At 40.0% G+C, this 22842-nt stretch overlaps 1 protein-coding gene across 6 annotated transcripts in view; it reads left to right on the plus strand.

Moving 5' to 3' along the window:
* GRAMD1A (GRAM domain containing 1A) overlaps positions 1-22842 on the plus strand; it is a 63758-nt gene that overhangs the window by 15260 nt on the left and 25656 nt on the right. The window contains exon 1 of one of the 6 annotated variants that reach the window (XM_077260179.1): positions 1068-1500. The exons of 2 other annotated variants lie outside the window; for them this stretch is intronic. In XM_077260179.1, coding sequence (XP_077116294.1) covers positions 1493-1500 — 8 coding nt within the window. In that variant the 5' untranslated portion in view covers positions 1068-1492. Of the gene's footprint in view, positions 1-1067; positions 1501-19324; positions 19449-20169; positions 20309-22842 lie in introns of those variants that run through there. 3 more of the 6 variants (XM_077260178.1, XM_077260182.1, XM_077260181.1) reach the window with 3 other exon arrangements.

Raw genomic sequence — 22842 nt, forward strand, 5'->3', positions numbered from 1 at the left:
AAATAAATAATAATACTAATAATAATGATGATGATTCTACTACTAATAATAATGATGATTCTAATAATAATTATGATGATTCTACTACTACTACATAGGCTATGTTCACACTAGGCTTTTTTGCAATCATGTTTTGTTTTTGTTTTCTTGCATTTTTCACAGCTTTTTGATGCATTTTTGCAGCGGTTTTGGCATGCTAGATTTGTCTCTTGCGGATGCTGATAAAGTTTAGTGTTGAAAAAAAATACGGTAAGTCCTATTCTATAGAATCTGGTTTTGGCACACAAAAAAAAAAAACGCAGTAAGGCTGTGTGCACACGTTGCATTTATTTTTCGCTATAAAAATGCATACATTATGCATCATTAAGAATGCATTCCGCAATTTTTGTGCACATGATGAGTTTTTTTTCCGCGAAAAAAAACGCATTGGGTTAAAAAACGCAGCATGTTCATTAATTTTGCAGATTTTTACGGATTTCCCACTATATCATTGCATTGGGAAATCTCTGGAAAAAAACGAGAAAAAAAAAAACCGCGCAAAAAACGTGAAAAAAAACGTATGCGGATTTCTTGCAGAAACTGTCCGGTTTTACTCAGGAAATTTCTGCAAGAAATTCTGAACGTGTGCACATAGCCTAAAACTTGATACCTGCGTTTTTTCACCACCCATTCAAGTCAATCCACACGATTGTTCTTGTATCTCCTCACCGAGATAGATAATACAATATTGTGGATACTATTACAATCCGGATGATAAAACAGATGGTCGATCTCCTACGACCATAAAACTCTGGACTTGTGTGTCTTCTTTCAACCTTAAAACTATGAAGATACAACGTTGCCATTTTTCTAGTAATGTTCCTCGCAGCTGATGTTCTCTATGTGACACTTTCCTTTTTCCGTTTGGTGCATTTTTATTTTTTATTTATTTTCCGACCCCAGAATGCCGCCCACGGACTACGTAGGACCCCCGGTAGCTGCAGCCCTGGGGGCTGTGTCACATTCTGTGATGCTTTTTGCCTCATTTCCCATCTCTTGTAGAAAGGGGAGGGCAGAGGAGACACAGTGGTAGTGGGGGAGGCTCAGGCTCGGTGTCACATTTCTGAATCCTTAGATGCCGGAGAAGAGAGAGAAAGAGAGAGAGGAAGAGAAGGGGACGAGGCCAGGAACCATGGCCGGCTGAGATGGGATCACAAAGAGGGGATCATACATAGGGCCCAGCAGATGTAGGAGCCACATTACACTCCCCCCCCCAATGTACGCACAAAGGAGACAGCATGGAAATAAACGAGACCGCGCACAGCACACAGTGACCGCCATCCAGACGGAAACCAAGACCCCCTCCAAAAAACCCGCAACCGGCCTCAACATGATACAAAGTAACAAAGCGGCAACATAACAGGCAACGCAACATCCTCAACAGAACAGGGCCATGACACATCTGTCAGACTGAAGGAGCCGAGGAAACGAGGGACACGTGGAGCCCCCCACTATGATCGAGTGAGTCCGAGCACCCCCTTTTTATTTTTTGTATGTTGCCGATCATGTGCCCGGGGCTTGTACGTGAACGGCGGTGGCGGGCGGGGGGAGAATTTGGCTCTTAATGTTTCGCAAACAGATTCAGTAAGCCGGGTGGATGTGTGATACATAGAACAGGAAGGCGAATGCGTAAGTTTAACCCTCGCCGAGCCACAGCGACGATGAATGGGCAGCCCTGATCCAAGGAGCGAATGGCGACGAGTAGCCAGGGGGACGGGGGGTTAATAGTGGCTGCGCGCTGCACACGTGGTCCGTGTTTTGGGATACAATATTGCAATTGTTTGGGGATGAAACGTGGCACCAGTAAGGAAATACACACACACCTGTCATTACAGGGGAGGCCTTCTCCAAAATAAAACTCCTCTAGAGAGTAATTTTCTATAGTCATGGACCCATTTATGGCAAGTCCACGGCATGTCCAACCGCCGGAGAAATGAGCAACCTTGTAAGAGAATGTGGCGGTTCTTGCATAGGTTTCGAACAGCAAGTGCACCAATGACCTGATGGAAATCAAGGAAATCTGACGATTAGATGCTCAGTTCTGGTGCGTGACAACAGCGCGCACAATCACGAATGGATAGAGCCGCGCGTGCGCAACCAGCGAGAATTCATTTTGGGGTTAGAAATGTTGAGTTTTCCCTCATCTATAATGATGACAGAGCATAAGGACTTGTTCACACGCTTCATTGTTCAAAAGCGGGAAAAAAAACTGCACTTTAAAGGATCAAAGTGCGGATTTTTTTTTTTAACCAAAGCGTTTTTTGATTTTTCTTTTAATCTGCAGAATGTCAATTCTTTCAGCGTTGGATAAAAAAAACACATCAAAATCGCGTGCGTTATTCAAAAAAAAAAATTCTGCCAACATTCTAGAAAAATCTGCAAGTACTCAACGTGTGCACCTACCCCAAGGTGTCTTCTGTTTATTAGCATGAGTGCGACATTATCCCGCCACTATGACATCACTTATGGCGCCCACCTTTACAAGTCGAGGGTCCCACCATCTATCATGATGAGGGTCTTGCACATACATAAAGGTATCAGCGGCGCAGGTTTAGAAGATCAGCGCCGCCTTCGTGCGTTTTCATTCCATCGACGTGCAGATTTTCACTCTTGCGTGCGGGGGTTTCATCCTACAGCAGATGGGGGAGAAGCCGTTCTATGGAATTAATCATGGAATCTGTGTACGGATTAGAGTGCAAGCTCCTTGGTCCTGATGGATGAACCTAAAGCAGAATTGTTCTGCCTTTTTTTTGTATTTTAAATATTCATCCTTTTCAAGATCTCTGCTTGCTGCCCATAAATAGAAGCAAAGCTGAAACCATTCTGGCCTTGTCTTATTTACACAAATACAAATTGTAACAATGTAGCAGTGCAGGACACGCGGTTTGCAGCGGTGCATGGTGGACCGCAGTGATACATTGTAACAGATTGATGTTGATGTTGAACATAAATAGAGTCGGGCTGTTTATTAAATAGCTCATGAATGTTTCTGGTTACTCAAAGCAAGCAGAGATCCTGAAAACTGCAAAGAGCGGAGTATTAGACAAATATAATATAAACGGTAGCTGTTTAGGATCAGGTATTGAGAACACAATATCGCCCTCATTGGACATAAATGAAAACTAATAGCGGGATTTACAGTGTGAAGTCGCATCTCTGCAATCTGTGATCTTCTGTATCAACCTCCACATTCTGCTCTCGTAAGTGTCCTGAGTCCCACGTGTGTCAATAAAAACTCTGCAAGACTGATAAACAGCACATTAATCTCCAGAGGTCACTGCCAAGGTCACACAGGTAGACATGTAGTACCTGTGCACTCCGCAGAATACCGCCTGCCCTGTAACCCACCCAACAGATCTGCAGGGGTCTGTACTAAACCTACAGCATAGGACATAAAAGATGGGCGCTAAAAGGGCAACACCGGCCTCTATTATATTCTTATCAAAAGAGAGCAGTATTATAGTAGTTAAATTCTTGTACATATTGGCAGTATTATAGTAGTTATATTCTTGTACATAGGAGCAGTATTATAGTAGTTATATTATTGTACATAGGGGGCAGTATTATAGTAGTTATATTCTTGTACATAGGAGCAGTATTATAGTAGTTATATTCCTGTACATAGGGGCAGTATTATAGTAGTTATATTCTTGTACATAGGCGCAGTATTATAATAGGTATATTCTTGTACATAGGGGCAGTATTATAGTAGTTATATTCTTGTACATAGGGAGCAGTATTATAGCAGTTATATTCTTGTACATAGGGGCAGTATTATAGTAGTTATATTCTTGTACATGGGAGCAGTATTATAGTAGTTATATTCTTGTACATAGGAGCAGTATTATAGTAGTTATATTCTTGTACATAGGAGCAGTATTATAGTAGTTATATTCTTGTACATAGAGGGCAGTATTATAATAGTTATATTCTTGTACATAGGAGCAGTATTATAGTAGTTAGATTCTTGTACATAGGAGCAGTATTATAGTAGTTATATTATTGTACATAGGGGGCAGTATTATAATAGTTATATTCTTGTACATAGGAGCAGTATTATAGTAGTTAGATTCTTGTACATAGGGGGCAGTATTATAATAGTTATATTCTTGTACATAGGAGCAGTATCATAGTAGTTATATTCTTGTACAAAGGAGCAGTATTATAATAGTTATATTCTTGTACATAGGGGACAGTATTATAGTAGTTATATTCTAGTGCATAGAAGCAGTATTATAATAGTTATATTCTTGTACATAGGGGGCAGTATTATAGTAGTTATATCCTTGTACATAGGGGGCAGTAATATAGTAGTTACATTCTTGTACATAGGAGCAGTATTATAATAGTTATATTCTTGTACATAGGGGGCAGTATTATAGTAGTTATATTCTTGTGCATAGGAGCAGTATTATAGTAGTTATATTCTTGCGCATAGGAGTAGTATTATAGTAGTTATATTCTTGTACATAGGAGCAGTATTACAGTAGCTATATTTTTGTACATAGGAGCAGTATTATAGTAGTTATATTCTTGTACATAGGGGGCAGTATTATAGTAGTTATATTCTTGTATATAGGGGCAGTATTATAGTAGTTATATTCTTGTACATAGGAGCAGTATTATAGTAGTTATATTCTTGTACATAGGAGCTGTATTATAGTAGCTATATTCTTGTACATAGGAGCAGTATTATAGTAGTTATATTCTTGTACATAGGGGCAGTATTATAGTAGTTATAGTCTTGTACATAGGAGCAGTATTATAGTAATTATAGTCTTGTACATAGGGGGCAGTATTATAGTAGTTATATCCTTGTACATAGGGGGCAGTAATATAGTAGTTATATTCTTGTACATATGAGCAGTATTATAATAGTTATATTCTTGTACATAGGGGGCAGTATTATAGTAGTTATATTCTTGTACATAGGAGCAGTATTATAGTAGTTATATTCTTGCACATAGGAGTAGTATTATAGTAGTTATATTCTTGTACATAGGAGCAGTATTATAGTAGCTATATTTTTGTACATAGGAGCAGTATTATAGTAGTTATATTCTTGTACATAGGGGCAGTATTATAGTAGTTATAGTCTTGTACATAGGAGCAGTATTATAGTAATTATAGTCTTGTACATAGGGGGCAGTATTATAGTAGTTATATCCTTCTACATAGGGGGCAGTAATATAGTAGTTATATTCTTGTACATATGAGCAGTATTATAATAGTTATATTCTTGTACATAGGGGGCAGTATTATAGTAGTTATATTCTTGTACATAGGAGCAGTATTATAGTAGTTATATTCTTGCACATAGAAGTAGTATTATAGTAGTTATATTCTTGTACATAGGAGCAGTATTATAGTAGCTATATTTTTGTACATAGGAGCAGTATTATAGTAGTTATATTCTTGTACATAGGGGCAGTATTATAGTAGTTATAGTCTTGTACATAGGAGCAGTATTATGGTAATTATAGTCTTGTACATAGGGGGCAGTATTATAGTAGTTATATCCTTGTGCATAGGGGGCAGTAATATAGTAGTTATATTCTTATACATATGAGCAGTATTATAATAGTTATATTCTTGTACATAGGGGGCAGTATTATAGTAGTTATATTCTTGTACATAGGAGCAGTATTATAATAGTTATATTCTTGCACATAGGAGTAGTATTATAGTAGTTATATTCTTGTACATAGGAGCAGTATTATAGTAGCTATATTTTTGTACATAGGAGCAGTATTATAGTAGTTATATTCTTGTACATAGGGGCAGTATTATAGTAGTTATATTCTTGTTTATAGGGGCAGTATTATGGTAGTTATATTCTTGTACATAGGAGCAGTATTATAGTAGTTATATTCTTGTACATAGGAGCTGTATTATAGTAGTTATATTCTTGTACATAGGAGCAGTATTATAGTAGCTATATTATTGTACATAGGGGCAGTATTATAGTAGTCATATTGTACATAGGGGCAGTATTATAGTATTTATATTCTTGTACATAGGAGCAGTATTATAGTAGTTATAGTCTTGTATATAGGGGCAGTATTATAGTAGTTATATTCTTGTACATAGGGGGCAGTATTATAGTAGTTATATTCCTGTACATAGGAGCAGTATTATAGTAGTTATATTCTTGTGCATAGGAGCAGTATTATAGTAGTTATATTCTTGTACATAGGAGCAGTATTATAGTAGTTATATTCCTGTACATAGGAGCAGTATTATAGTAGTTATATTCTTGTGCATAGGAGTAGTATTATAGTAGTTATATTCTTGTACATAGGAGCAGTATTATAGTAGTTATATTCTTGTACATAGGGGCAGTATTATAGTAGTTATATTCTTGCACATAGGTGCAGTATTATAGTAGTTATATTCTTGTACATAGGAGCAGTATTATAGTAGTTATATTTTTGTACATAGGAGCAGTATTATAGTAGTTATATTTTTGTACATAGGAGCAGTATTATAGTAGTTATATTCTTGTACAGAGGGGGCAGTATTATAGTAGTTATATTCTTGTACATAGGAGCAGTATTATAGTAGTTATAGTCTTGTACATAGGAGCAGTATTACCTATATATATAAAATTGTCGAAGGGGTACTTCCGTCTTTCTGTCGGCAACTTCCGTCATGGATATTCATTCGCTGATTGGTCTCGCCAGCTGCCTGTCATGGCTGCCGTGACCAATCAGCGACGGGCACAGTCCGATTAGTCCCTCCATACTCCCCTGCAGTCACTGCCCGGCGCCCGCTCCATACTCCCCGCAGTCACGGCTCACACAGGGTTAGTGCCAGCGGTAATGGACTGCGTTACGCCGCGGGTAACTCTCTCCGTTACCGCCGCTATTAACCCTGTGTTACAAGTTTTTACTATTGAGGCTGCCTATGCAGCCTCAATAGTAAAAACATCTAATGTTAAAAATAATTAAAAAAAACCAAACAACAAATCATTATATACTCACCTTCCGCCGCCTTTCCGACGCTCCGGTGACCGGTACATGCAAGCGGCAGGTTCCGGTGCTAAGGTTGGTGTGCGACAAGGACCTGCCATGACGTCACGGTCATGTGACCGTGACCTCATCACAGGCCCTGCGCGAGAAGGACCTGCCGTGACGTCACGGTCATGTGACCGCGACGTCATGACACCCTCGGACCGGAAGCTGCCGCCTGAACCGAACACAGGCGACAGAACTACAAGGGGCCCCTCGGAAGGTGAGTATATGTGTATTTTTTATTTTTTAACCTGTGACTTACGTGGCTGGGCAATATACTACGTCACTGGGCAATATACTACGTGGCTCTGCTGTATACTACGTAACTGGGCAATATACTACGTCACTGGGCAATATACTACGTGGCTCTGCTGTATACTATGTCACTGGGCAATATAGTACGTCACTGGGCAATATACTACGTCACTGGGCAATATACTACGTGGACATGCATATTCTAGAATACCCGATGCGTTAGAATCGGGCCACCATCTAGTAGTAGTTATATTCTTGTACATTGGAGGCAGTATTATAGTAGTTATATTCTTGTACATAGGGGCTGTATTATAGTAGTTATATTCTTGTACATAGGGGGCAGTATTATGGTAGTTATATTCTTGTACATAGGGGCAGTATTGTAGTAGTTATATTCTTGTACATAGGAGCAGTATTATAGTAGTTATATTCTTGTACATAGGGGCAGTATTATAGTAGTTATATTCTTGTACATAGGGGGCAGTATTATAGTAGTTATATTCTTGTACATAGGGGCAGTATTATAGTAGTTATATTCTTGTACATAGGGGCTGTATTATAGCAGTTATATTCTTGTACATAGGAGCAGTATTATAGTAGATATATTCTCATACATAGGAGCAGTATTATAGTAGTTATATTCTTGTACATAGGGAGCAGTATTATAGTAGTTATATTCTTGTACATCGGAGCAGTATTATAGTAGATATATTCTTATACATAGGAGCAGTATTATAGTAGTTATATTCTTGTACATAGGGAGCAGTATTATAGTAGTTATATTCTTGTACATGGGGCTGCATTATAGTAGTTATATTCTTGTACATAAGAGCAGTATTATAGTAGCTATATTCTTGTACATAGGAGCAGTATTATAGTAGTTATATTCTTGTACATAGGAGCAGTATTATAATAGTTATATTCTTGTACATAGGAGCAGTGTTATAGTAGTTATATTATTGTACATAGGGGCAGTATTATAGTAGCTATATTCTTGTACATAGGGGCAGTGTTATAGCAGTTATATTCTTGTACATAGGAGCAGTATTATAGTAGTTATATTCTTGTACATAGAGGCAGTATTATGGTAGTTATATTCTTGTACATAGGGCCAGTATTATAGTAGTTATATTCTTGTACATGGGGCAGTATTATAGTAGTTATATTCTTGTACATAGGAGCAGTATTATAGAAGTTATATTCTTGTACTTAGGAGCAGTATTATAGAAGTTATATTCTTGTACATGGGGCAGTATTATAGTAGTTATATTCTTGTACATAGGAGCAGTATTATAGAAGTTATATTCTTGTACTTAGGAGCAGTATTATAGAAGTTATATTGTACATAGGAGCAGTATTATAGCAGTTATATTCTTGTACATAGGAGCAGTGTTATAGTAGTTATATTCTTGTACATAGGGGGCAATATTATAATAGTTATAGTCTTGTACATAGGAGCAGTGCTATAGTAGTTATATTCTTGTACATAGGAGCAGTATTATAGTAGTTATATTATATATAGGGGCAGTATTATATTAGTTATATTCTTGTACATCGGAGCAGTATTATAGTAGATATATTCTTATACATAGGAGCAGTATTATAGTAGTTATATTCTTGTACATAGGGAGCAGTATTATAGTAGTTATATTCTTGTACATAGGGGCTGTATTATAGTAGTTATATTCTTGTACATAGGAGCAGTATTATAGTAGTTATATTCTTGTATATAGGAGCAGTATTATAGTAGTTATAGTCTTGTACATGGGGAAGGTATTATAGTAGTTTTCTTCTTGTGATATTTCTGTTGCTTTATCTCGTGAATTAGTGACAATATAATAGAGGTTTCTCGGTTTAGTGACGATTGGTAAATTATTATCAGTCCATCTGCTATGGAGGAAGGATAGTGAATTTTCAGGATATTTTGCAATAGATGCTACAATAAGTGACAGAAGAAGAACTACGAGGCAGCCATGGCTGGTGCTACAGTGTAGGTTTCTAGAAAATTCATGGAGGATAGACAGCCCTGGGTACAAGGTAAAGAGGGGCGCTGACTGCTCAGCATGATGAGACCTGTCTCCATGAACCGACCAGTTCCCTTCGTCATCATTTATTCATGTGTGTACATGTGTCTGTACAGTTAATATGTGGCGTGACGCGGTGAGTATTGTACACGGACGGCGTCTCGTTGTGGGTGAACCGCCCCATATGTATTCTGTAGGTTTACCATGTAGAAAACATAACCGTGGGCTATCGGATCCTCAGTGTATCACACATGATAAGATTAGATACAGTATCACATCTGATTAGATACAATACACAGCTCACAAATAAAATATCACATGATCAGATACTGTATCCAAAAGATTCTATCACACATGGCTTAGATACACAGCGTCACACAGAAATCACTTAAGATCACACCACATTTTAAAGGGGTCCATAATAGTGTCCAATTTTAGGAACAATTGTTTTTTTCTCTCTTTCTTACATTTTAGGTTAAAAATACTTTTTAGAATTGAACTTTTATTAAATTGTTTGCCCCGTTTGCCTTCTATAGCCTCTGTGTGGATCGCTGAGTTAACTGAGAACCTATCAGTGAGCTCATTCTAACCATCAGATGGGAAACTTTCTAACTCTTATCTTTGTCTTTTTTGTGCTTATCTCAGCCGATTTATGACCTCAGATCATTGACATTGGGTATGCCGGATACAAAAGGATCCGGTGAAAGCAAAACAGTGCAAATTTTCCATTAAATCTAATTGCAATTTTTTTTTTTAGCCCTAAATACATATGTACAAAAATAATCCCATTTTATACAGCATCGGGGGGGTGAATCGAATGCAAATTTTCAAGATTGTTCATACGTCTTTAATATCCAGCACTGAAGGAGTTATGGAAATTTGTGGAGGGGGTTAGGAAGGAAACAGATAGGGGAGCATTGCAAGCAGTTTAGTAATGAAACCTCAGCAGCTTTCTGCCCACATTCCCAGTCCAGTTATTAACAAGTTTAATGGTCTGCTGAGCAGATTACCCGAAAAGGGACAGAAATAAATATTTTCCGTGTGGCGTACCCAGATATAATCTCCAGACTCTTCTCACTGCGAGAACTGGAGATTACAACCAGAAAAAAAAAAATTTAGAGTTCAACACTTAATTTGTAAGTCATAGTGAAAAAAAGTGCCCAAATATGCCTACCTTTTATAAGGCCGCAGTACCACCTATGGCCACCAGGAGCAGCACATTGAGACTCTACTTTGTAGACTAGATTAGGGCACAATTCAGATATATCATATTACAATCAGTCCATTTGATCAGTAGCACAGGGGTGGGGTGGCTGTGGTCAAAACAGGTCCGCCTAAAGGTTCACCCCATAGGGAGGGCGATGATCTAAAATAGGACTTCATCAAGTGGCCCCAGAATGATCTCTTTGACTTTTAGTTAGAGAAGGTCTTACAGTCTCAGGTGTGAGTTATTCTTTATGATGATGTTATCAAACTTTCCCATGAAAGATGTGACTGAAGGATCATAGTCCTTGATGAGGAACCTTTAGTTTACAGCAGTAGCTAGTTGGACATCTGTCCTTGGTGAGGAACCTTTAGCTGGGGAAGGAGCTTGCTGTTCATAAGTCTTGGATGACAAACCAGTAGTTTGGGCATGATCTTGCTAGACATCTGTCCTTGTTGAGGAACCTCTAGGTGGGACAGGAGTTTGATCAGCATTTGCCCTTGATGAGGAACCTTTAGTTGGGGCAGGAGTTTACTAGGATTCTACCTTTGATGAGTGACCTTTATTTGAGGAAGACTCTTGCTGGACATCTGCCCTACATGAGGAACCTTTAGTTGGGGCAGGAGCTTTCTGGACGTCTGTCTAGATTAGGGACCGTAAGTTTAGGTATGAACTTACTGGACATCTGTCCGTCATGAGGAACCTTTAGTTGGGGCATGAGCTTGCTGGACGTCTGTCTAGATTAGGGACCGTAAGTTGGGGCAGGAACTTTGGGCATCTGTCCTACATAAGGGACCTTTAGTTGGGGCAGGAGCTTGCTGGATGTCTGTTGTAGATTATGGACTGTAAGTTGGGGCAGGAACTTGCTTGACATCTGTCCTTGATGAGGAAACTTTAGTTGGGGCAGGAGCTTGCTGGATGTCTGTCTAGATTAGGGACCGTAAGTTGCGGCAGGAACTTGCTGGACATCTGTCCTATATGAGGGACCTTTAGTTGCGGTAGGAGCTTGCTGGACATCTGTCCTACATGAGGGACCTTTAGTTGGGGCAGGAGCTTGCTGGACGTCTGTCGTAGATTAGGGACCGTAAGTTGGGGCATGAACTTGCTGGACATCTGTCTGTCATGAGGAACCCTTATTTTAGGAAGGAGCTTGCTAGACATCTGCCCTTGATGAGGGACCGTAAGTTGGGGCAGGATATTGCTGTGCATGTGTCTTGGATGACAGACCATAAGTTGGGCAGGAGATTGCTAGGTATTGGCCTTTTAGGAGGGACCTTTAGTTGGGCCAAGAGCTTGCTGGATGCCTGACCCAGTTGGTCTTCATACCTTCTTCAGTGGTCTTTGCATTTCCAGCCATCATGGAGTCAGTGTTCTTGTCTTGCTCTCCTGCGGACAGTGTAAACTCGGTCATGTTCATCTCACAAACTTCTTTAAATTAGTGAGGAGATTGTCTAGGTTCAGGTTTTCTAGTTAAATATCCAGCAGCTGACATAGAACTAAGTGGGATTTCTCCTCTTTGGTTGGTTTTACTGGTCAACCTAAAGACACAAGGCATCTCCCAAGAATCAAGCAGAAGTATTAAGATCCCTCTGTTTTCATCATTCCTCTAGTGCCCACACCACTGCTTCCTTACCTCATACATCAGGAGAAACATCTCGCTGCCTGTTGCCTCCATCAGATGTTCTATCACGGTCTTATTGCTTTGGTTTGGAAGACTTGTTACTTTTGCTTATAAAAGTTTAATTCTTACAACAACCTCTAAGGCGTTTGACCTATATACAGCCGGATGACTGCACCACGCACATATCTATATATACGTAGATTGGTCGCCATTTACACTAGTATTTTTGGTTTGTAGAGTCAGACTGAAGGCAGAAAAATCATGACGGAACATACATGTTAACACAAGGAGTAAAGAAACGTGTTACACCTTGTATTCCTCATGTACCCCTCCTTGATGACACCTTTACGCCCCCTCAGCATGAGGGCTGTTATCTGAGGTGCTGTCAATTTGTGGTTTCAGAGGCTGGTAACTCTGATGAACTTATCCTCTGCAGCAGAGGTCATTCTTGGTCTTCCTTTCTTGGGATGCTCCTCATAAGAGTCAATTTTATCATGGTGATTGATGAATTTCATGATTGCACTTGAGGATGCCATCAAGGTTCTAGCAATTTTTAAGTTTGACTGACCCTCACGTTTTAATTAGTGATGGATTGTAGTTTCTCTTTACTTACTTGAGTAATTCTCGACATATTACGGCTGAGAACAATTGTGGGGCTCAGCACTGTATCCCCCCAAAAAATGCCTCTGCAAAACATACCTGATGGTCACAAAGATTTTCTGAAGGCCTGCGATTCCATAAATGAACTGATAACGAAGTGTCCTGCTCTTTGGAGGCCATTCCAGGTGACGACCTGAAGAAGATGATGGAGAGAATATAGCTGGTTGGTTTCACTCTTCTTCCCATATGTGTTCTTTCCTTCGTAGTTTTGTTGCCTTCAGTCCGAATCTACAATGTGCACATTCCAATAACAAGGACAACCAATGTATGATCAGTGGTGATCATACTTGACTGGTATTCTTGGAGCCATACACAGATTACGCCCCCTAGTGGTAGCTGTGGGCAAATGTAATTTTTTCTTTTAAATGGCTGCTCCACTATTTTAAATTGATGACTCATTCTAGGGATCGGTCATCACTACCTGATCGGTTGTGGTTCCACACATGACGCCCCCATTGATCAGCTGGTCTCGGTTTGGATGTTAGCAGTTGACTTTAACACAAAATCCAATGGATGTTATATTAAGGAATAGCATTGTGAGCAGTTGACCCAGTATAGGTATGGATCCCTGGACTGGTTGGTCCACTTTACAAGGGTCAGCGGCCTGGAAATCACCTCCATGGCTGCAGCTTTGTTACACTGATCGGATTGCTGCTGCTATAAATTTCCAGGCACCAAGATCAGAGCACAAGGGCTGACGCTTTGTATAGCGCATTGTTCTCCTCCGCAGATTTACTGCGCCCCTCTCTCATCTGCTTCCTCTGCTCCTGCAGCTTTATCTCTGCTCCCAGCTATTAACATTCTTCCACAGCTGCTCAGCAACCAGAAATACTCCCGCCAAACAGTGTATACTCCGCATCCGCAACACTGGATATATATAGCTGCAACAATGTGAAACTACAACTCCCAGGATGCTTTATCATTTATATCCTATAAGCTTTTTTTTTTCTCCTAGAAACAGCGCTACCCCTGTCCATAGGTGGTGTCTGGTACTGCACCTAGGCACCATTGAAGTGAATGAGACTAAGCTGCAATACCATACACAACTTGATGACAGGAGTGGCGCTGTTTCTGTTATGATCTTAGCAAAAGAATTTCCACATTTTGGGATTTGACCCTGGTTGCTTAGAGATTGGGGACGATGCACGGTCCTCTAGGGAGGATGCACGGTCCCCTGGGGAGGATGCACGATCCCCTGGGGAGGATGCACGATCCCCTGGGTAAGATGCCCGGTCCTCTGGGGAAGATGCACGGTCCTCTGGGGAAGATGCATGGTCCTCTGGGGAGGATGCCCGGTCTCCTGGGGAGTATGCACGGTCTCCTGGGGAGGATGCACGGTCTCCTGGGGAGGATGCACGGTCCCCTGGGGAGGATGTGCAGTTCTCTGGGGAGGATGTGCAGTTCTCTGGGGAGGATGCGCGGTCCTCTAGGGAGGATGCATGGTCCCCTGGGGAAGATGCACGGTCCTCTGGGGAGGATGCACGGTCCCCTGGGGAGGATGCACGGTCCCCTGGGGAGGATGCACGGTCTCCTGGGGAGGATGTGCAGTTCTCTGGGGAAGATGCACGGTCCTCTGGGGAAGATGCACGGTCCTCTGGGGAAGATGCACGGTCCTCTGGGGATGATGCACGGTCCTCTGGGGATGATGCACGGTCCTCTGGGGATGATGCACGGTCCTCTGGGGATGATGCACGGTCCTCTGGGGATGATGCACGGTCATCTGGGGAAATGTGACAAAATTCTGTCCCTGAGTAAAGCAAAATAATTAATAGATTCTGAGAAAACCACATCCTGATATTTAGGAAACTGCATCTTCTCATGACATGTGGACACATCTTCTATAATTACGACATTATTACTGCATCGATTATATCACTTCCCCATCTACTGCAAACCCGGTGATTGACCACAACTGCAGAAATAGAAACTGAACCGAGCTCCATGGTGCAACTCATCCTGGAAGGCGACAACCACATGCCCAGGACAACTATTTGCTCTTGAGTTGTCGCTCACCTTTCTGGGTTCTTACAAAGAAATGAGTAGGTTACACTAAAGAGCAAATGAGGAAGATAATCGCTCAGAATCTGAAATTCGTGCTTTTTCCCTGAGTAAGAGGAACATTAGCTCACCTTCTTTCATGGCTACTGTCTTTCAGAAACAGTAGCTTGGCAGTGAGCTGCAGTATCGTGCACATTCACTTTAATAGGGCCGAGTTGCAATACTGCACACAACCACTAGTCAGGGTGGCGCTGTTTGTAAAGGAATGCAGCTATGATTTTCTAATACTGGTAATGCACGGTTACATGGCAGCAGTAGCTGGTGGTGGGTTCCATCATTAGTATGCCGCGGGGGCATTTATTCAGCGGTGATGGATTTTCCCAGGAAGCCGGCAGGAGGTTCTGTCATGGCTGCTCGCTGGCACCCTCTGTTCTCCTGTCCATGATTATTGATGATGCCCCCCAATGCTTGCTGGCCCCCAGCCCGTGGGCTTTTCTCTGCCTCATTTCCCCGGCACAATTCCCCTGCCAGGCTCCTTCTTGGCTGCGGACCCCCATTCTCTCATATTCTGTGCTGCCCACCGGCGGGGAGAGTTCTCCAGAAAACAGATATTGTGTGAAACCTAGGAAGATGAAGCGGGCCGAGGCAAAAATGTGATCAGCGAAAAATCAGTGAGAGCAAGCGCATCCTTCACCTTTACTTATAACTGTTTTGTTTGCTCCTATTTCTCACTTTTTGCCCTTTAGTTCTTTTCCTCTTCTCTGCCCAAGAACCTTAAGTAATTTTTTTCATTTTTACCCCCACACAGCCATATGATGCCTTGTTTTCGGCAGGACGAGTCGTACTTTTGATTGACACCATTCATTTGACCAAATATTGTGCTGGAAAAATAGGGAAAAAAATTCCAAACGAGGTGAAATTACGAAAAATAAAAAAATACATTTTACTTTTGTTTGTTTGGGGGGTTTGGTTTTTATGCCATTTATTATACATGATTCTGCGGGTCAGTACAATTACGGAGATTAAAAAAAAATAAAAAAATTTGTAAATGGTAAAAAAAATAAATTGTGCAACGCTTGTTGTTTTGCAGGCTGACCTGACGCCGTTATTGATGCCATTTTGATAGATTCTTATTGCATTTTATTATTTTTTGCGGTGACCAAAAAAAATAAAAAATTATGGAGGTTTTGATATTTTCTTTCCCTTTATGGTTTTTATGATCAGGTTAATTCGTATTATGTTTTAGTAGGTCGGGTTTTTATGGATTTACCAATACCAGATGTGTATTTAAAAAAAAAAAATTATATTTAATGGGTGAAATGGGGGAGGTCTCTAATTTCTATGGAAATGTAAAAAATATTTTTTAAAACATTTTTTGTATATCATTGTACTGTACAAAGCTCAGGTATTGGGGCTATGATATGGCGGTATTATATGTGCACTATTATACACACTGTATCTAGTATTGGGGCTATGATATGGCAGTATTATATGTGCACTATTATATAAACTGTATGTAGTATTGGGGCTATGATATGGCGGTATTATATGTGCACTATTATATACACTGTATCTAGTATTGGGCCTATGATATGGCGGTATTATATGTGCACTGTTATACACACTGTATCTAGTATTGGGCCTATGATATGGCGGTATTATATGTGCACTGTTATATACATTGTATCTAGTAGTAGGACTATGATATGGCGGTATTATAGGTGCACTATTATACACACTGTATCTAGTATTGGGGCTATGATATGGTGGTATTATATGTGCACTATTATATACACTGTATCTAGTATTGGGGCTATGATATGGTGGTATTATATGTGCACTATAATATACACTGTATGTAGTATTGGGACTATAATATGGCGGTATTATAGGTGCACTATTATATACACTGTATCTAGTATTGGGGCTATGATATGATGGAATTATATGTGCACTATTATATACACTGTATCTAGTATTGGGGCTATAATATGGCGGTATTATATGTGCACTATTATACACACTGTATGTAGTATTGGGGCTATAATATGGCGGTATTATATTTGCACTATTATATACACTGTACCTAGTATTGGGGCTATGATATGGCGGTATTATATATGCACTATTATATACACTGTATCTAGTATTGGGGCTATGATATGGCGGTATTATATGTGCACTATTATATACACTGTATCTACTATTGGGGCTATAATATGGCGGTATTATATGTGCACTATTATATACACTGTATCTAGTATTGGGGCTATAATATGGCGGTATTATATGTGCACTATTATACACACTGTACCTAGTATTGGGGCTATGATATGGCGGTATTATATATGCACTATTATATACACTGTATCTAGTATTGGGGCTATAATATGGCGGTATTATATGTGCACTATTATATACACTGTACCTAGTATTGGGGCTATGATATGGCGGTATTATATAGGCACTATTATATACACTGTATCTAGTATTGGGGCTATGATATGGCGGTATTATTTGTGCACTATTATATACACTGTATCTAGTATTGGGGCTATGATATGGTGGTATTATATATGCCCTATTATTATTATATACACTGTAGGTAGTATTGGGGCTATGATATGGCGGTATTATATATGCACTATTATTATTATATACACTGTATGTAGTATTGGGGCTATGATATGGCGGTATTATATATGCACTATTATTATTATATATATACTGTATGTAGTATTGGGGCCATGATATGGCGGTATTATATATGCACTATTATATACACTGTATCTAGTATTGGGGCTATGATATGGCGGTATTATATGTGCACTATTATATACACTGTATGTAGTATTGGGACTATAATATGGCGGTATTATATATGCACTGGGCAGTACCGTTCCATATTACTGTACCGTACATTATTCCTCGAGGGCCGCCAACAGGTCATGTTTTCAGGATTTCCTTAGCATTCCACAAGGTGCTGGAATCATTCTGTGCAGGTGATTAGATTATCACCTGTGCAATACAAGGAAATCCTGAAAACATGACCTGTTGGCGGCCCTCGAGGAATGCAGTTTGACACCTCTGCCGTACACTATATAGCGCTGTTATTCCCATTTTGGGAGTATTATAAAACACAATGATTTTTGGGACGCGAGTTGCAGTGCAGACCCCTGGGGGATATTTATATCCATGTTGTCGCCTGTGCGGAAGTGATATTTTAAATCGAGGGCATAAATAATGTCAGGAGCAGCGAGGGGAGCGGGGTCTGCTGAATAGCCACATGCGGCGGCACGTTTTATATTTATATGCATTATAGTAATTTCCTTGAGAGCGATTCCCCCGTACATCATATACCGCACTGACTGCAATCACCTACGTTCTATTTTCCAGTAACGTTAACAGTGTAAAATACATCCTGGGCCTCCTGGTGCATGAGTAGAATACTACACTGACACTGACACAGCCTGGCGCGGTAGGAGATTGACACCACCTTGGCAAATGTTGTAAGCAGAAGCTGCCGTATGTAGGGAAGACACGTAACACCTCCGGGCGTACAGCGCAGCGATGGAAGCAACAACTGGCGCCAAGAATCAAAGTTTACTCAGTGTCCTAATTAGTTCTGCACCTCCGGCAAATGTCACTTCTGCAGGTTGTGAGGATCCACAGGCGGGAAGATTTGGGCAAGCCATATATAGGGTCCCACTGATGTCTAGCGCCACCCATTGCCTACAGGTCGTGCATGGCATTGCAGCTCTTCACCATTCACGTCAATGGAGCGGAGCTGCAATACCAGACACAACCTGTAAACAGGGGTGGCGCTATATTTCGGAATCATTTTTGCAATAGGCGCTCCCTATATATTCCACAGCTGCTGGCCATTAATACTGGATTAATCTTGACCATAGGACGCAGATGTCTCTTATGGTTGTGCACAATCCGCCGTCGCCCCGCCATGGTAAATAGGACGTCTTATGTGCACGGCGGAGCTGATTAAATATTTGAGAAGATCTATTTATTCACCGGAGTGTTTACATTGCTGATGGATATGCAAAGATGGATGTGCGCTCGGTCGGCTGCCAAAGTGCCGCAGCTTTAGTAGTAGATGAATTTAAAGGGGTACCCCCCATGCCAAATTAATGGTCTGAAAACTCAAGTCTATGCATGCTGGGACTTATAGTACAGCGGAGAAGCGATAGTAACCCCTTACGTGCATTTATGGTGGAGCTCGACTATTCGGATAGCTATGTATTCCTTGGGATAGTTCTTAAAGGGGCACTCCAAGGAAAACTAGTTGTGACCTCACTGGTTATTTTGGGGAGAATATTTACTTTTTCCAAGTGCAAGTTTATTTTTACACTTCTTTGCTGATGGGTGGATGTCCTTTTCTCAAGGTCGCTGTGACCTCCCCGGAGACGCAGGAGGGAACTGAACAGAAAACCTCATCTCCTGGACTTCCTCTAAAATACTGAGCAGTCTTGATGGCCAATAGGGTTGTCATTCAGCTTTCCCAGACTCCTGAATGTCTATCAAGCGAAGCTCTGACACAGCCTCTGCTTCTCTGTACAAGGGCCTGGGAGCCATGATGTGGATGGCACTGTCTGGCAGTGGCGCAACAAGACCTGAATATAGTGAGCAATTTCAGGGTCCAATTAATCATTTGCATTTTTTTTTTTTTGTCTTTTGCTATTTTTGCTACTCCAAATTCTTCAAAATAGAAAAAAAGCACTTTATTCCTTTCTTTTAGCTTTTTTAAAGCAAAAAGTCTCATGATGTGTTAAAAAGACCATAACATAATATAATATTGAAATATAAATATATATACTAATATAATATATTATTAATATAATATAAATATAACATTAGTATATAATAATATAAATATATTAAAATATAATTATATTAATGTAATATATATTAATATAATAACATCAATATATAATTAAAATATATATAATATATTAATATATAATAATAAAATATAAATATATATTTTATATATAAACAAAATGAAAAAAGGGCGCTCATTTGAGCAAAAAATGTTGCTACTTCAAAAAAAAAATTAAAAGTTGCAAAAAGTGAATTGACTGTTAAAATCTGGTTGACAATGCCCCATAATGGCAAGCAGAGAATTAAAAAAAATAAAATAAAATTTGGAGTGACTCATAAGAAGAATTTGGTGCAAACTAGAAAAACAAAGGAACAACTATAATAATGAATTGGGCTTTTAGTTGATAGGATTTGTTTGGACATAACACTACCTTGCTAAACTGGCAAATCTGCAGATCTCTCAGCACAGATTAGGGGGTGCCCATTGGGGTGCAATCCTCTGACCCTGGCAGAGACATGTGTCTGCAGTTGGAGCAGCCAGGACCTCTGCTTCCTCAGCTGTTCTCTATACAGACACAATGAGGGGTGGGGGATGGGGCCATATACATGTATACACACAGGCTCTACTATCTGTGAAGGATGCTCAGGATTTCTCCTGAAGGTGATGTATCATCATTTACTTCTGTTTTCTGTGATATTTTGTATGTTGGTGCATTGGAATCATTCTTCATCTGATCATTCTGTAACTGCAGCAGAAACTGATACATTGTTGTAAACAAATAGAACACAGAACAGTTTCCTGCAAACATCTATCTCAGGTTCTAGAATGAAAAGCTCAGCATCTCTCCAATATATTTTGAGCCCTCATTCATTACTTTATTTGCTACTCTTTGTCTAAACTTTCCTTTTTTTGCCTTGCACTAAATTCCTCTTTTAATTTGTGTCTGTTTTTCCAGTTTAATCATCTGTTTTTGATTTTTTTTTTTTCCTTCTCCTTTTACCATTGTGAATGTGGGTTTATATTCCTGAGTTTAGGAGTAATTCATTATTTACAACTGTGTAAAAAGTCACAATTTTTTGGTTGTTTTTTTTTTCTTGCAAATGTTTTCCAATACGAAAGAGATTATATATATATATATATATATATATATATATATATATATATATATATATATATATATATATATATATACATATATACATGAATTAAAAAGAGTAATTTTTTTTATGTGCCATTGTAAACAAAACCTGCAAATAATGTATTGGGGCCTTTTTGTTTTTCACTTGTTCACCATTTTCAAGATCTCCGCTTACCTTCTCTATATTATTTTTATATTTTTTTAAATTATGAAATCCCTGTATAAATTTTACCACTGGATTTGTTATAGCTTCCAGTCTAGATACTTATCTGTGGGCAAAATACATCAATCACAAATGTTTCTCTTGTCCTGGAAGCTTGTTACAATGTGTCAGTGCAGGAAAAATGTAGTATGGAGTGGTGCATCCTATTGTAACAAACCATCAGTTTAAATTGACCACACTCATATTTTTTTTTTTTTTTTCCAATTTTGCATTTATTTATTATTTTACATACCCATAGACTTGCATTGCCAATTTTGTTCTAACAACAAAATCAGACATGTCTCCCCGATTTTTTTTGAAAGATGGCGAACTGTCACATTCTCTGAAGAAGAATGAGGATCACTAGTACGCAAAAAAAAAACCCACAGAAGTCTGAATGAGCCCTTAGGTCTGTACAGGTTTTTGCATTCTCAAGAATCAAGCGGAGATTGAAGCAAAAAGTAAATTAGAAACTTTCAGAACTTTTCATTACATAGAGATAAAGTTTTGTTTTGCTTTTCCTTCTGATCCTTGTAATTGCCACAGGGCTCCATGCAATGACCTCTGTGCATTGCCCTGCTGCCAACACTGGGGGCAGCACTGTGCAGCAATGTTTGAGCCCTGATGACATCTGTCCCCCTGTTCACTTGCAGCATCTGTCTATGAGAGGAGGGGATGGGGGGCGCCAGCTGCTGCGGACACCTGCTCTGGCCTTGTATGCAGGGATATTAGCTTGTAGCATCTGAAGAACAGTGGCCTCCATAGGGGCAGGTGGAGGGGGATGCACAAATAGGATTTTGTAAGTTCCACTTTTAATTTCTGCTCCTGTTCTTAGGGCTCTAGCACCAACATATTCTGTATATTTATTATGCTAAAAGCAGTAAATTGTCAGCTCCTTGGCCGAGTCTAATCCCCTTAGAAACTAGATTGTGAGCTCTTTGGCTCTGGATCATACTTACTATGCGCCGGTGATGGCTGTCTGGCGCAGACTGCACGCTCTGGTCTCGGGGTCTGGATTGTCAGCGCTTCAGCTTGGCCCTAGGGAATATAGAATTGATACAGTCTGTATACATCTTGTGCTTTTACATTCTGTATATACTTTATATTTTGGTGGCTTTGGAACTATCCCAGTCTTCTGCATGGTAACATTAGATTGTAAGCTCTTCAGCAGAGCGATGGCTCGTATAGTTCCTATGTTATGTGACTGATCTAATTGGGCAATCGATACGGTTTGATCTGGGTAAAGCTCCTTTAATGTGGAGTGATACATAAAGGAGGCCGGACGATCCGTATTCACCCCCTGTTTGGAACTAAACCTGGGACCCAACACTACGGACCAATCCTTAAAGGGTAACACCACCCTGATGTGCTATACATTTCTGATAATAGTACTAATAGGATCTGTGAGTTACTAAAGCCCCTTTGTACTGACCCCCACATATATCTGAGGGTATATTAGGTGGAGTTCCCCTTTGCACTGACCCCCATCACGATATATCGGAGGGTATATTAGGTGGAGTTCCCCTTTGCACTGACCCCCATGCATGATGTATCGGAGATTATATTAGGCGGAGTTCCCCTTTGCACTGACCCCCATGCACGATATATATCGGAGGGTATATTAGGTGGAGTTTCCCTTTGCACTGACCCCCATCACGATATATCGGAGGGTATATTAGGTGGAGTTCCCCTTTGCACTGACCCCCATGCACGATATATATCAGAGGGTATATTAGGCGGAGTTTCCCTTTGCACTGACCCCCATGCACGATATATATCGGAGGGTATATTAGGTGGAGTTCCCCTTTGCACTGACCCCCATGCACGATGTATCTGAGGGTGTATTAGGTGGAG

The sequence above is a fragment of the Ranitomeya variabilis genome, chromosome 4 (genome assembly GCF_051348905.1).
Source record: "Ranitomeya variabilis isolate aRanVar5 chromosome 4, aRanVar5.hap1, whole genome shotgun sequence".
NCBI lineage: Eukaryota > Metazoa > Chordata > Amphibia > Anura > Dendrobatidae > Ranitomeya > Ranitomeya variabilis.